The sequence below is a fragment of the Anoplophora glabripennis genome, unplaced genomic scaffold (assembly GCF_000390285.2).
Source record: "Anoplophora glabripennis isolate ALB-LARVAE unplaced genomic scaffold, Agla_2.0 scaffold807, whole genome shotgun sequence".
Taxonomy (NCBI): Eukaryota; Metazoa; Arthropoda; class Insecta; order Coleoptera; family Cerambycidae; genus Anoplophora; species Anoplophora glabripennis.
This window is the reverse complement of record NW_019416890.1, coordinates 1-13,505: the sequence shown is the minus strand read 5'-3', so window position 1 is coordinate 13,505 and position 13,505 is coordinate 1. Positions and strand designations below refer to the sequence as shown.

The window sequence follows — 13,505 nt, the reverse complement described above, 5'->3', positions numbered from 1 at the left end:
CAATTAGTTGACAATTTCCTAACATTTGACAATTTTTTTCTGTAAATGTATTAAAAATGCCAATGCTTTTCTGTATTGCATAATTGAAAGAAGTAAATGTATATTCCAGTGATTAATCTCAAGAGAAATCAAATTGTAATTCATGTGAATATTCTATAGAAAAATGGAAAATTGTTCCGTTTCATACTTGTACATGGAAGCCAATAATTTCTAACTATACATTTTCTGATAAGGAACAAGAGTTCTTCTAAAACAATTTTTTAAAAACCTTCAAAATTAAGGATTACTTAATCAATTTTAATTGTCTTACAGGACTTTCTTTTACTTTACAAGGCCTAAATGATTTTGAAATCCATTTTTGAATTCCAATAATAAAATTCTGTTATGGTAGGAAAGACTATATTATTTTTGAATGTTTATGTCAATATATAAAATATGCAAACAATAGAAATAATAAAAAAAAACATTTTCAATTTAAAAAATCAATTAGCCTGAAGTAAAAAAAAGGTTCTTAAGTAATGTAGGTACCTATTCAGTTCAATGTTATAAAATACTAAAAGCTTAAATAATTAATAGGCCATATGTTTCAAGTTTTATATTTTTTTAAAAGTATGGATCATATAAGTAACTACATAAATTAAATCTGAAAATAATAATGGAAAGTAAATCAAATTTGCTTTGTCAATAACAAAAAAAAAAAAAACATTAAAAACAACTGTATCTTAGAAATAATAATTTTTATAAGACAGTTAGTAATTCAGGAGGCTGTAAATCAGAAACACATTTTGGTACAATAAATAAAAACTATACTCGGCTTTTATTAGATTTATTCAAACAGGAAAATATCACAAATATAGGTACTTATCCATTAAATTAATAATGAATTATACAATAACCATATTCTATATCAATTATTTTAAATTAATTTCAGAACTCAGATTTTTATTTTTATTACAATAATCGATGATATACAATATGTAAAGAATAAGCAACATGGGACATATATCTGGACGAAGTATGAACACTGATAAAAATGTACCTTCTATTAAAAGAGTTGTTAATACAAATTTAAAACATGCCAGTCACGTAGATTCAGTATTTAAAAACAAAACTTAACTAGTTCAAAATTTATAAAAATTGTTTTTTGTCACGATACAAAGTTGATTCTTATTCAAAAAGTAAATCTTTTATTCCATCTAACATATCAGTCTTTCAGTAACATTTTAAAATCATTTCACAAATACAAAGTATGAATAAGAATTGAGATAAGACCATTTTTATACAGGGAGCAGTCTTTTCATTAAAAACCATCGCTAAATTTGACTGAAAAAAGAAACAAAGTAGGTGAGAACAAGATATTAAATTTTTTTTTTTTAATAATTTTGTACCTAATCACAATAATATTCATCTCAGTACTATCCTCACAAGTAAATGTAAATGAGCAAATATTTAAAATATATTTTAATAAGAAGCCTGGTTATTGATCCACAACAACATGGTATTAACATGCTTAAAGTGTAGCTTTCTATTTACACAGGGTGTTACTTTAAGTGGGGTCAGTTTTTTAGGGGTAATAGTGTGTGTTCTCCTGAACATGAATCTGAATTTTTTTAATCAAATAAATAGTTGATTTATAATTAGTTTTTTAAAATGCACTTTAATTCTTGGGGCACCCAGAATATGTGTATGAAGTGCAATATCAACTTTGCCGGTTGTTTTTAAATCAATCTACATTTTGGGGTATGAGAATGGCTAGGTGTTATTTTGAGGTCACCATGTTTTTTTGGTATATTACAACGAAGTGTTATTTTAGTCACCATATTTTTTTTATGTTAATGTGGACGAAGCACCAAACACTAAAAAACCACTGTTCTGTTGCTGTATGCCTTTGAAAACGGATATAAGTTGACTGTCCTTACACCTGATGTAAAACGGAAATGGTCAAAAACTGCAGTTTCATTTGGTTACATATTTATTTAGTCTTTGACTTTATCGGTTTGGGGAAGGTTGTACATAAAGTGCCTTTGTGGTATAAGTGTATAATTTTATAGTTATATTTATTTCAGTGTTGTGATGATACACGGAAATTTTGTATTTTATTTTCAAGTACAGTACAATCTCACTAATCCGGCACCATTAAAAACCTAAGAGTACCGGAGTACTGGAAAATTCGGATGAATGGAAAATGTATATATAAACAGTATTAAATTAAAAAACCTTACTTTTAATTGTTTATTAACAGAGATTGGTACATAGATACATACATATTACAGTTGTGTACGTGTATATATATGTATATTGTAATGTGTTTATGTTTCTGTAAAATAATCTTTCAACTAAACTATAACTGTATAAACTGTATTCTTCAAGAATAGTAAACAAACGCGGAAAAAATAACGCCGGATTACTGGACGTGCCGGTGTAGTGACGTGCCAGATTATAGAGATTATACTGTATTTGTACATTATGAAAAAGCACATATACGAATCAAGAAAGCGAGTTGATATGATTAGAGACTACTTTTTGTTAGGAAGTACCGAATAAGAAAATAACAGATTGATTCGACATTTAAGAGATTATGGGATCTTTGAACCAGAAATTTTAAATGTCATGGAAGAGGGTCCTGCTACCAGTACTCGAATATTTGCCACAAAATCTTAAATGTTGTTATAAAAACCAGGTAAAACATATTTATTTATTTTTATATATTTCATTTTGATTACTACTTGAGTTTTCTGATAGGTAGGGCTCGTGGCAAACACCTACTCGACAAAAATATTGTGACAAAAAGCAGTGCCTCTTGGCGAGTGGAAATTTGCGTTTTAATAACCTTTCCTTTAAATATAAGATCTGACAACAATGCGCAGCCCAATTCATAATTGTGCATGCTCTGCAACTAAAGCGCGGCGAGTTTGAAGTTACACTAACTTGTCCAGCAGCGGGGTAAGAAAATTACGATTAAAAAAAGGGATTTAAAAAAATTAAGTATTCACAACAAAACTTGAAAAAATAAACTATTAATACATGTTTCTAAAACTCAAAGGAAGCCCCTGTAAAAATATGACCCCCACTCAGTTACACCCTGTAACTTGTATGGGTCAACAAGAGTAGTTCGACTCTTGAGCACGAGATATGCAGTAGATTGAAATTATTTTTTATAGAAGAGCTTATTTGTTTTGTGGTGGACGAGATGCACTCTTTGGTAAGTGCAATCGTCGGAGAAAATATACAACATGATTCTATTTTTACAAATCAAACTTTGCTAATAGATGAATTATTAAAAAATATGAGTTTGTTTATATATACTATATTCGAAAAATGTTTACTTTTTAATAAAAAAAAAGGTTGATATACATTCCCTGCCGGTAGAACATTCACTTAGTTTGACTATGAAGCCGTGATTTTTTATTTTTTTTCCTTAGAAGCCATTGTTGATATTAAATTATACTACAAAACTAAACGAAAACAAGTGAAAATTTTAAAAAATAACTTGTAGATCTTAGAATATTTTTTTCTTCCCTCGGTCCAGTAGACCGAGTTGGCGTAGGGTAATTTTAGTTTTTGTCTACGCCAGAGCTGGGTAATTCCTGGTGAAAAAGTAATTAGCAATTACAATTCCCTTTTTTATCCTGTAATTGTAATTGTATTTAAGTACTTTTTTTTATTAAAGTAATTTGGAATTGTAATTGCAGCAAAATTGTTATAGGAATTGTAATTTGTAATTATATTATTTGAACTATCGAATTACAACTTACTTCTATAAGTACAAATACTTTTTCCAATTACAATTACTTTTTCTAATAATTATAATTACTTTTAAGATCATGCGTATTGCGTAATTGCGTACAGACTTGCAGACTTCTATTATTTCATTTGAGGAAAGCCTTGTGCCGCGTGAACAATAAAAAGTGATTTGGTGAATTAACCTCAGAATTAACAGAGTACATTTTATTTTATTATAATTATTATTAATTTAGAAAATATACGAAGTAAAAATATGTTGTCTATAGCATCAAGTTTTATAAAAATATATATTATGTATCTATGTGTTACTGCTCTTATTATGAGTTGAGAAAACTGCTGGTTCGGTTACTCAGCCTTTCACTCGTACTTGTTCGATTCGTAATTTTTTTAATAATAATTATTGCTTTCCAGTCTACCCAAAACTACTGTATTCTATATTTTGCAAATGTACTAACAACCAAAAAAAAGAGCATCGGGTTGAATTAATTACCTGACCAATAATATAAAATTGTAGTATGAACGGAACTAGTTTAAATTATTAGATTAGGAATAAAAATATAAAAATTCTATATTAGAAAATGAATAAGAATAATCTTTTCATTTTAGTATCAATTCTAATAAATAATAAAACGCAATATTACACACTTTTAATTTAAATTTTTAACTTAACTTTTTCCTTTTTCTCTGTTTGGTCACTATAAGTTATTAGAAAAGTAATTGCTTAATCCATTTTCCATGTAACTGTAATTAAATTAATATAATTCCTTTTTTAAAGAATATACTTTGTAAATGTAATCAGTTCCTTTTTTTTTAAAAGTAATTTGTAATTGTAACTTTTTAAATTACAAGTAATTACCCAGCTCTGGTCTACGCCATCTCGGTCTGCTACGCGGTCCGGTTTCAGCCAGTTGAGCTGTCCTAACTTGTTCAGTGTGCAATCTTGTTTCAAAGAAGGTACTCGTACGTCTAGTTTAGTTAGTTTGTGGTTAGGTACAATGTCTCGAAATCAAAGAGATTATAAACGCCCTCTAAGTGAAAAAGAGTTGCAAGATATTGCTTCAAAGATTGATCTGTCTGGTGAAGAATCGGATTTTGATTCAGGTACATTCTTTATATATTTTTTGGGTATTTTGTGATAACGAAACCGGTTTTTCGTAAACGATTCTACAAAGGATCCCGATTTGACAGTACTGTATATAGATCTGATTCTGAATCAGAGATAGAATTAGGCACGTCTGTTTCTGCAAGACCATGTTTGCCTTCACTTGAGATTTTGTCAACGTCATATGCTGAACCAAGGGGAGGCTGTCAGATTTCGAACCTACAACACAGAATAAATTAATCGGTGATTTCCAGTCAACATCTCATGCTGAAGTCGAAGTAAACCTTGGGGGCCATCAATCAGATCTTTAATACCTAACACAAAGCCATATATTCTTGTCCGATTTGAATGATTTTGCAAATGCTACAGATACATGGGGGCTGCCAAAAGGTAATCAGCCAAATCTGATGCCATTTTCCAAAAATTTTGGTGTGAGTCCTGAGTTTGTTGCTATGATGCAGGGAGCAGACCCCGAAGACTTTTATTTTTCACTGGTGGATGACGATTTTTTTGTAGATGTAGCAGAACAAACAAATTTGTACGCAACCCAGACACTATGTAAAGATATTGACACTTCTCACCAGTCGAAACTACATAAGTGGATTCCAAAGAACAAGTTTGCAATCAAACGATTCTTTGGTCTCATTTCTTATATGGGCATTGTAAAAATGCCAAACATATCTTAATATTGGAGTAAAGAAAAAATGTTCAATGTGGCAATGCCTTCTTCTTCGTGTGGTACATTTTGCAGACAATGAAGGAAGCACTGTAGATCGGTTATACAGGGTGATTTTGAAAGTGGGGTAGTAATTTTAGTACGCGCCTACTTATTTCAAGAACAAGTGTTATACAAAAAATAGAAGAATAAAATGTTATTTATAAAAAATCAGAAATAACAATCTATTTTCGCATTTTTTAAATTATGTAATCCGGTCCTGTACACTCATAGCAAATGTTTTAAGTCCGGAGCTCGTGGAGGCCATAGAATTGGTCCATTATGTCCGACCCATCTGTCATTAAAAACATTGTTTAAATGATCACGTACTTCACGCCGACAATGAGGCGGATCGCCATCGTGTAAATACCACATATTTTGACAAACATGTAACGGAATTTTTTCAAGTAATTCGCGTAAATTATTCTGTAAGAAATGCAGATAATCTAAACCAGTTAGCCGATCCGGTAAAATGGCAGGTCCAACAAGCTTTCCAGCTACAATTCCTGCCCACACATTTAAGGAAAATCTTTGCTGGAAGTTTGTTCGTCGAATTTCATGGCGATTTTCTACAGCCCATATATGTGTATTATGGAAGTTATTTATCCCATTTCTAGTAAAAGTCGCTTCATCCGTTGCCAAGATATGTCTCGTAAAATTTTCGCTAGCATTGTTTTGTTGCAGTAACCATTCACAAAATTGAACTCTCTTAGGGTGATCCTCGGGTAGTAATGCGTGCGCACGTTGTATGTGGAACGGATAAAGTTGATTTTCTCGTAAAGTTTGCCATACTTTGCTTTGGGATACATTTACCTGGTGTGAAATTTTTCTCGTACTCGTTGTGGGGTTCTCCTCAACGATATCCAAAATCTCTCACTCTCCGTTCACTAACAACATATCCACAAGTTCATTATTACTATACACATGGGCCATTGTTTTATCACTCTGACAGCAAATTAACATAAAAAGATACTAAATACACAATATAAAACACCAAAATGATAACGAAAACACAATTCGTTTATAATACATACTACCTGAAGGAAGCATGACAATCAAAGCAAGGAGTGCGCGCTACTTAACACGTGGCTTATCGATAACGTATCAGCCAACATTAGCGTGTTCCGTTGCTTCACCTATTAGGGTAAGTTAGGGATTTACAGAGTCGGCTTCAAAATTTGCAATAACTTTAAACTCAGTTATCTCGGTCATTAAAACACATTTATTAGAGCAATTTTTTGTAAAATGATTTATTTTAATGCCTACTGTCATCAGTTGAAATTAATACCCTACTTTCAAAATCATCCTGTATAAAGTACAACCAGTTGTGGACAAAATTCAAAAAAATATCCAAAGTGTATACGAGCCTTCAGAATCTGTATGCGTGGATGAATCTTAAATAGCTTTTAGGGGAAGACCTATCATGAGACAGTATATAAAAAACAAGCGCCACCGATATGGTATTAAGTTATGTAGCTATGGTGGTTTTACATACAGTATGCAAATATATGCACGTAAAAATTTAGAATGCCAAAAAAGAACTCCTACAAGTGTAGTGATGAATCTTTGTCAACTGATTCTAAACTGTGGTCGAACTGTTATTACTGACAATTGGTATACGAGTTTTGACTTGGCTTCCAAATTACTAAACAGTCAAACACACTTCGTAGGTACACTTCGGAAAAATCGAAAAGCTTTGCCTACAGAAGTTATTAGTAAGAAATTAAAAAGTGGTAAACAAATCATTCGGAAAATGCACAAATGATTTCTGATGTTTTAAAATGGCGTGACAAGCGCGATGTCCTTTTATTATCCACAAAACATTCAGATGCCGTAGTACCGACTAAAAATCGCGTCGGTAATATCAAGCATAAACCACAAATGGTCGTAGACTACAACGCTGGCAAATCCGCAGTTGACCTTTCAGACCAAATGACGTCATATCAATCACCATTATGAAAATCAGTAGTGGTACCGAAAATTAGCAATTGAAATAATTTTGAACACAGCGATGGTAAATGCTTGGATTATGTATAAAGAAGTTCCAAGTTATGTGAATCCTATCCTTCAGAAAATTTAGTTGAATCTACTCTAAAAAAAATACGAAATCGTCATGAAATTGGAACAAAGCCGTACAACAAAAGACGGCCATGTATCAAATGCTACGAGAAAGTGAGAGCAGAGAGCGGCTGGAAAATCGCCAGAAATATAAGAAAAGTTAGAACTTATTGTCAGTCCTGTCCTGATGAACCTATTTTATGTTGGGAATGCTTTAATGCAAGTCATAGGGTGTAATACAAGATTTATTTGCAAAAAGTTTGTAATGTTAGTAGTAAAATAAAATGTTATGTTTGTCATTTTATATTTTTTTCTTTGTACCTTTAGTTACTTAAGTGGTTTTAATACAATATTTAATAAACTTACCGATACGTGTTTTTATTATAAAAATAAATAATATAAATCTGTAAAAATTGGCTTCAGAACAAGAGCGCACCGTAGTATAATATTCGTAATTTCAGAAATGAAAACTGTAAGGGGCGAACTTGTCCAACAGGCCAACTCGGTTTGTTCCTGCGTTTATTCTCATAAGAGAATAGACCGACGGTGCCGAGAACCTCAAATGGATCTCGGTCTCATAGACCTAGATGGCCCATGAGACAAATTGTATCTCGGTCTATTTGACCGAGTTTTTAGTGTTATAACACTTTATTCTCGGCCCTATAGACCAAGATGGCAGTGAACGTGTTAAAAAAACAATATTATTCAAAATCTCTGCCCATTTTATAATAAAAGAGTTCTCTTGAATTTTTCTGTGGTCATTTATGAATAGAGTGTCTATTTAAAATGTTGCATTATTAATAACTGCATTATTACTGCAAAAATATCATTACTTTTTAATCATCTATCTAAACCTAAAGTTTGATCAATAAGAATGAAACCACCTGTATATAAATATATTATTATGAGTTCATTTGATACTTTATTCCTAAAATTCATTTCAGAATCAAAGCTACTCTTGTATATAGAAGTAATCAATATTAATGTTATGTACACTGACATTCATTATTGTACATAAAATCGACAGTTAAGAAATAATAAGATAATTTAGTGACTTGCTGACCATCTCAAACAGTTATAAATGGCAATAATAACGTTAATTAAAGCTTAAACCTTTTGATTAATAAAGCATCTTTAAATGGGTTCTAAGAAACGCAAATAAATCCAAATTACTACCTAAATTCTGTACATTGATTGCCTAGACAAACCTTTGGTTTGGAATTTAAGTACAGGTTAATTCATATAACATTTCACACCCCTTATATTTTTTCTAACCCTTATATGTTATTAATACTTTCCAAATTATAGGTATTCAAAAATATAATTTGATGCATATACACCAAAATTGTGCTTTTTGGAACAATCCGAGTATTTTTACTTAGCATTTTGTTAAAAGGATTTCTTACAATGAAGTAACATTTGATTATTTGTTCTTTAATGGTAAGGGAGATAAGGACAAAAATAATAATTAAGGTGAGAACGCATTAGGCATTCGCGGACCCGTCGCATCGTAGACCGTGCTAGTCTCGATCGTGCGCGGTGGAGTTCCTTCCCATATTTGATAATGTATGCACTAGACATTCCCGAGCTCGTCTCGATCAAGACGAGCTTCCTCTTCCATAGAACTGATTTTCTTAACTACTAAAATAATACCCCAACTATTTAAGGAGAGCGCGAGCAGGATTGTGTGCAATTGCCAAATCCGACAGATTTTGTGAAAGACCGTGATCAGCTCAGCCCAGAACAGACCGCGATGCGACGGGACCGCGACCGCCTAATGCGTTCTCTCCTTTAATGTATAGACCAGGGGTCAGCAAGTAATTTTAGGTGGGGTCCGGATACTTTTGAAAATTTTTAACGAGGTCCAAAAAAAAATTCATATTTCTTATTTTTTAATTTTAATTTGGACTCAAATTTAATCTGCTTACTAATTAAGAACTCAAAACACTCACACAATTGTAAAATACTAGAAAAAATGATAAGATTGGCACTTAAACGTAAAAAACATTTTTTAAATAATTTATTTGAGTAATTTATACTTTCAAAAAATTTTTGGCGGTCCAGTATTTTACCTTCTGCGGTCCGGACCTGGACCGCGGTCCGCCAGTTGCCGACCCTTGGTATAGACAAATACAATTGCTTGGGAACTTACAATTCTTTCCTAATATACTACAAATATGGTACAATATTTTAGTCATACCGCCCTTATTATTAGATTTAGATCAATGAGATTTTATATTATTGCATCCAAGAAAAAAAAACAAAAAAAATACGATCTGTATGTAAAAATATATGTTACATTGGCAGCTAGTGAAAACTGAAATGGCCATAATAAAGAGAAAATTCATAACGAAAAAGTCAAAACTTGTGAAATAAATAATTATAATAGAGGCAGTAGCCCCTGGGATCTTAATAAGACTTTCAATATATTTTGTGCAAAATATATTTTTTTTCATAAACAACTGACAGGTACAATAATTAGGAGTTTTTTTTTCATTTTTAAAATAAAACTTTCTTCATAGGTAGTTATTTAAATTTTAATTTGATAATAACATCTCATTTTTAAAACTTCATAATGCAATTACTTTAATAAAAATAAAAAAAATAAAATTTTCTTTGCACATATACTGCAACCCTTTTCAAGAGCCCAGGAGTGCTGTTCCTATTTTGTTTTGCAAATTTTGATTAAAACTTTCTCATCATGAAAGATCTCTTTTTATGGGTGTAAAAACCATCACCTAAAGAACAGTATACAAACTTATTTATAAAAATATGATACCTTCAATTTTCAGCTACCACTGATATGTTTTTTATATTGATATTTATAAAATCGATATATACTATAAAATAAAATTATTGAAGGAAAAATGCTACACGTACAAATAAAGAGATAAAATTTAACAAAACACTAAAAATTCGAATAGTATTTAAAAAAAACATAAATTCAAATTAACTGTTACTTATATATTGAATTTTACCTTAACATGTTCAGATTTAATTCTTTCAAAAGAAAAGAAGCAAGTTCTTTCAGAATGGCTTCTTTTAAGGTTGTACTAGTTAAAACAATTGTCATCAACATTGCCACATCATCTACATTCACATTATTTACTGCTTTTTTAACTGCTTCGGTTAATTTTGCTTGTTGTGTTGGAGTTAAATCATATCTCAGGATATCAACAACAGATCTATATTTTCCTCTGCTATTCAGTGCTGTTGCTATAGATGCTGCGGTTCCACCTATAACATACAAAACTATGTTACCAGAAATAGAAAGTCACTCTAGTGCTGTGGTTTACTATAAGTAATTAGATATTATTTTATTGAGGTTGTCCTCAATAAAATTATTATGACTTATGTCATAATTAGGCATATTAAAATTAACAAAAGCTTCCTTAGACTTTGCCATTACCAACATGCTTCCTTAGAAATTGACAGACCATTAAGAAATTTTTCTTGGTTAATTTTTTTTGATAATGGCATCATTTATTAGGATATTTCAATGAAACTCTGCACGAGGAAGTTTTTTGTATAGCCAAACTTGCTTACCTAAAATGTAGAGGCTGCTAAAAATATGAAAATGAAAATTGAAGACGTCATATTTTTATAGATAAAAACAGGAGCCATACCACTTTTTACCTCACGATAAGAAATTTCCAATGAAATTTGTGAAATAAGAAATTAAAATGGGGGTGTTCACGAAATGGGTTGCTCGTACAGTACAAAATATTTTTTTCATCATCAATAATTAATTAATAATAAATACAATTTTATTTGCAAAATTTTAATTTTTCCTAGTTATAGCAATGAACACTTGATCATATCTATCAGATAATTAATAAAAAAAAATATATGTGCAACCCTTTTCGAAACTTCGGGATGGGCACCCTCTATTTTAATTTTTTATTTTGTAAATTTCATACAAAATTTTCTCCTCATGAAAATTCTTTGTTTCACCATTCTTTTTTTTTTAAATCATCTCAAAAAATGTGTTTTAATTTTCTACAGTTATGGATAGACAAATATTCAGGGTAGAATACTAATCTAACAAATACTTTTTTTTGTAAGTAAATTAAAACCTTCTGTGATATAGCCTTGTACAATTAGCTTTGTTGGTACATTAAGAGAGCTGTATCTTAGCAAGTCATTGACTTTTTAATTTAAGTTCGTCTTTTCATTTGCCAAAAAATATTAAATCTATGTTTGTCACTAGTACATATTTAATTAACAAATTTAGCGAAAAAGGATTGAAGTTTAATTATTCTAAAACACCACCAGATACTTGACTGTCTAACTGATAATTGCTAAGAAAATTAAAATCCATTTTACTTAAAAACTCTGTATTTTAAAGGCCCCGCCCACCCATGATTTATTGAAGGTTGAAGGTGGTGACCAATGAGTTGAAATGGTAATGTTTTTAATTCATCGATACTGGGTGAATATTTCTGGCTATTTATTGCTTTTGTAGGCAATTAATCAAATGGTAGACAGGAAAATATATCAGATTTTTTCGACAGGGTAATCAAATATGTATGCTCATTGCAACTATTCGATAAATAAAAGACGACATAGCGAAGCAACATAACACGGTTTAATAAACCACATAGATGGGGTCTTTTAAGCTATATGTAACAAATATACTTTTTCATAGTAAATATGTTTCAAAAAACACCAACAAAAATATATGACAAAAAACAAAAGATTATCAAGGTGTTTTTATATCTATATTTTTGGTAAAAATTATTAATATTCGTGTTTAGTTATCCCACAAACTTTCGTATAAGTTTCATTGAAATAATTTTACAAATGAAGTTACAGTAAAAAAATTACACAAAAAAATTTTGTTTATGGACCATAACTATTTTTAACATTATGGTGCTACGGAATATTCAGTTTATTGCTTTGTTTTGTTCTGAGGGAGCTTTGGGCAAATTGTTTACATTTAATTATTACACTTGACATTTCCAAATATCAAAGTACATGAATCATTTACAAAAAAAACTAACTTTTATTTCTTACCTACTGCAACTCCAATTGGACCCGCAATAAGAGCACCAGCAAATGCTCCAAATCCTGCTATTAACGCATCTTTAGCGGCTAATTTACATGTAACTTTTAACTCTTCTCTTTCGGCCAGTACCTCGCAAATTTCAATCAAAGGTTCTCTATTTTGCAACATTGCCTATTATAGTTATAATTTATTCCAGGTTCAAATGTTAAATATAAATTGCTTCTGTAAATAATGTTTGTATAAAAAATTAATTTCAATAAACTTACTAGATATATGTATTACTTATGTACTACAACTTTGTTCAAGCAACACCGTTTAAAACATAATAGTATAATTATTAGATCTATGGTTTAAAACATTTAACTAATTCTTAGAAGTTAGGTATCAATAAATATAAAATTGGCAAAAAATATCATGTGTATTGTGTATATTACGATTACGTGCTTTCGTTTTGATAAAAATTCTATTCTATTTCTATTCATTTGATCTACTATAGCTATTTGCTGCTTTCCAATTGCCAGGGAACTACTCCTAAAGTGTTCTTCTATCGTTCTACTCTTTATGCTAAACTTACAATTGGAACACCTTCGCGAGAAATACGTATTTACATAATTTTCAAGTAGGTACTTCTTTTTAATATTGAGCCAAAAGTCGGAGCCTAATATAAATTTCACTTATTAAAGAACAATGGCACAAAATAAAAATCATAATCGCGCCATTATTCCATGGCTAGAAATTGGCCTCAATGATTTGGGATCGAGGGGGATTAGCCCTCTTTATACTGCATCATCTCGTGTAGGCCTGGACAGCCTTCGTAGGTGGGCCCCATCCGTCGTCTACCCCGACCGCAAATGCGGCCGGTGTAGGCGCTTTGTGGG

General features: G+C 30.8%; 1 protein-coding gene across 2 annotated transcripts; it reads right to left on the bottom strand.

Moving 5' to 3' along the window:
* Nucleotides 1-548: 548 nt before the first annotated feature.
* On the bottom strand, nucleotides 549-13,093 carry LOC108914352 (protein C19orf12 homolog). 2 transcript variants are annotated; one of them, XM_018720155.2, is made up of 4 exons: nucleotides 12,910-13,093; nucleotides 12,636-12,849; nucleotides 10,598-10,856; nucleotides 549-1,323 (listed from the first exon to the last, which is right to left on the bottom strand). In XM_018720155.2, exons 2-4 carry the CDS (start codon nucleotides 12,793-12,795, stop codon nucleotides 1,314-1,316), a joined length of 429 nt encoding a protein of 142 aa, XP_018575671.1. In that variant the 5' UTR covers nucleotides 12,796-12,849; nucleotides 12,910-13,093; the 3' UTR covers nucleotides 549-1,313. The 2 variants fall into 2 exon arrangements, with proteins under 2 accessions (XP_018575671.1, XP_018575670.1); XM_018720154.1 differs by lacking the exon at nucleotides 549-1,323 and adding an exon at nucleotides 4,552-5,065.
* Nucleotides 13,094-13,505: the final 412 nt, after the last annotated feature.

Excerpts from the sequence above, each read along its gene's own strand:
- LOC108914352 (XM_018720154.1), bottom strand. The coding sequence starts at position 12,795 with ATGTTGCAAAATAGAGAACCTTTGATTGAAATTTGCGAGGTACTGGCC. Across the intron at positions 10,857-12,635 it reads TCCAATTGGAGTTGCAGTAG|GTGGAACCGCAGCATCTATA; the intron begins GTAAGAAATAAA and ends TGTATGTTATAG.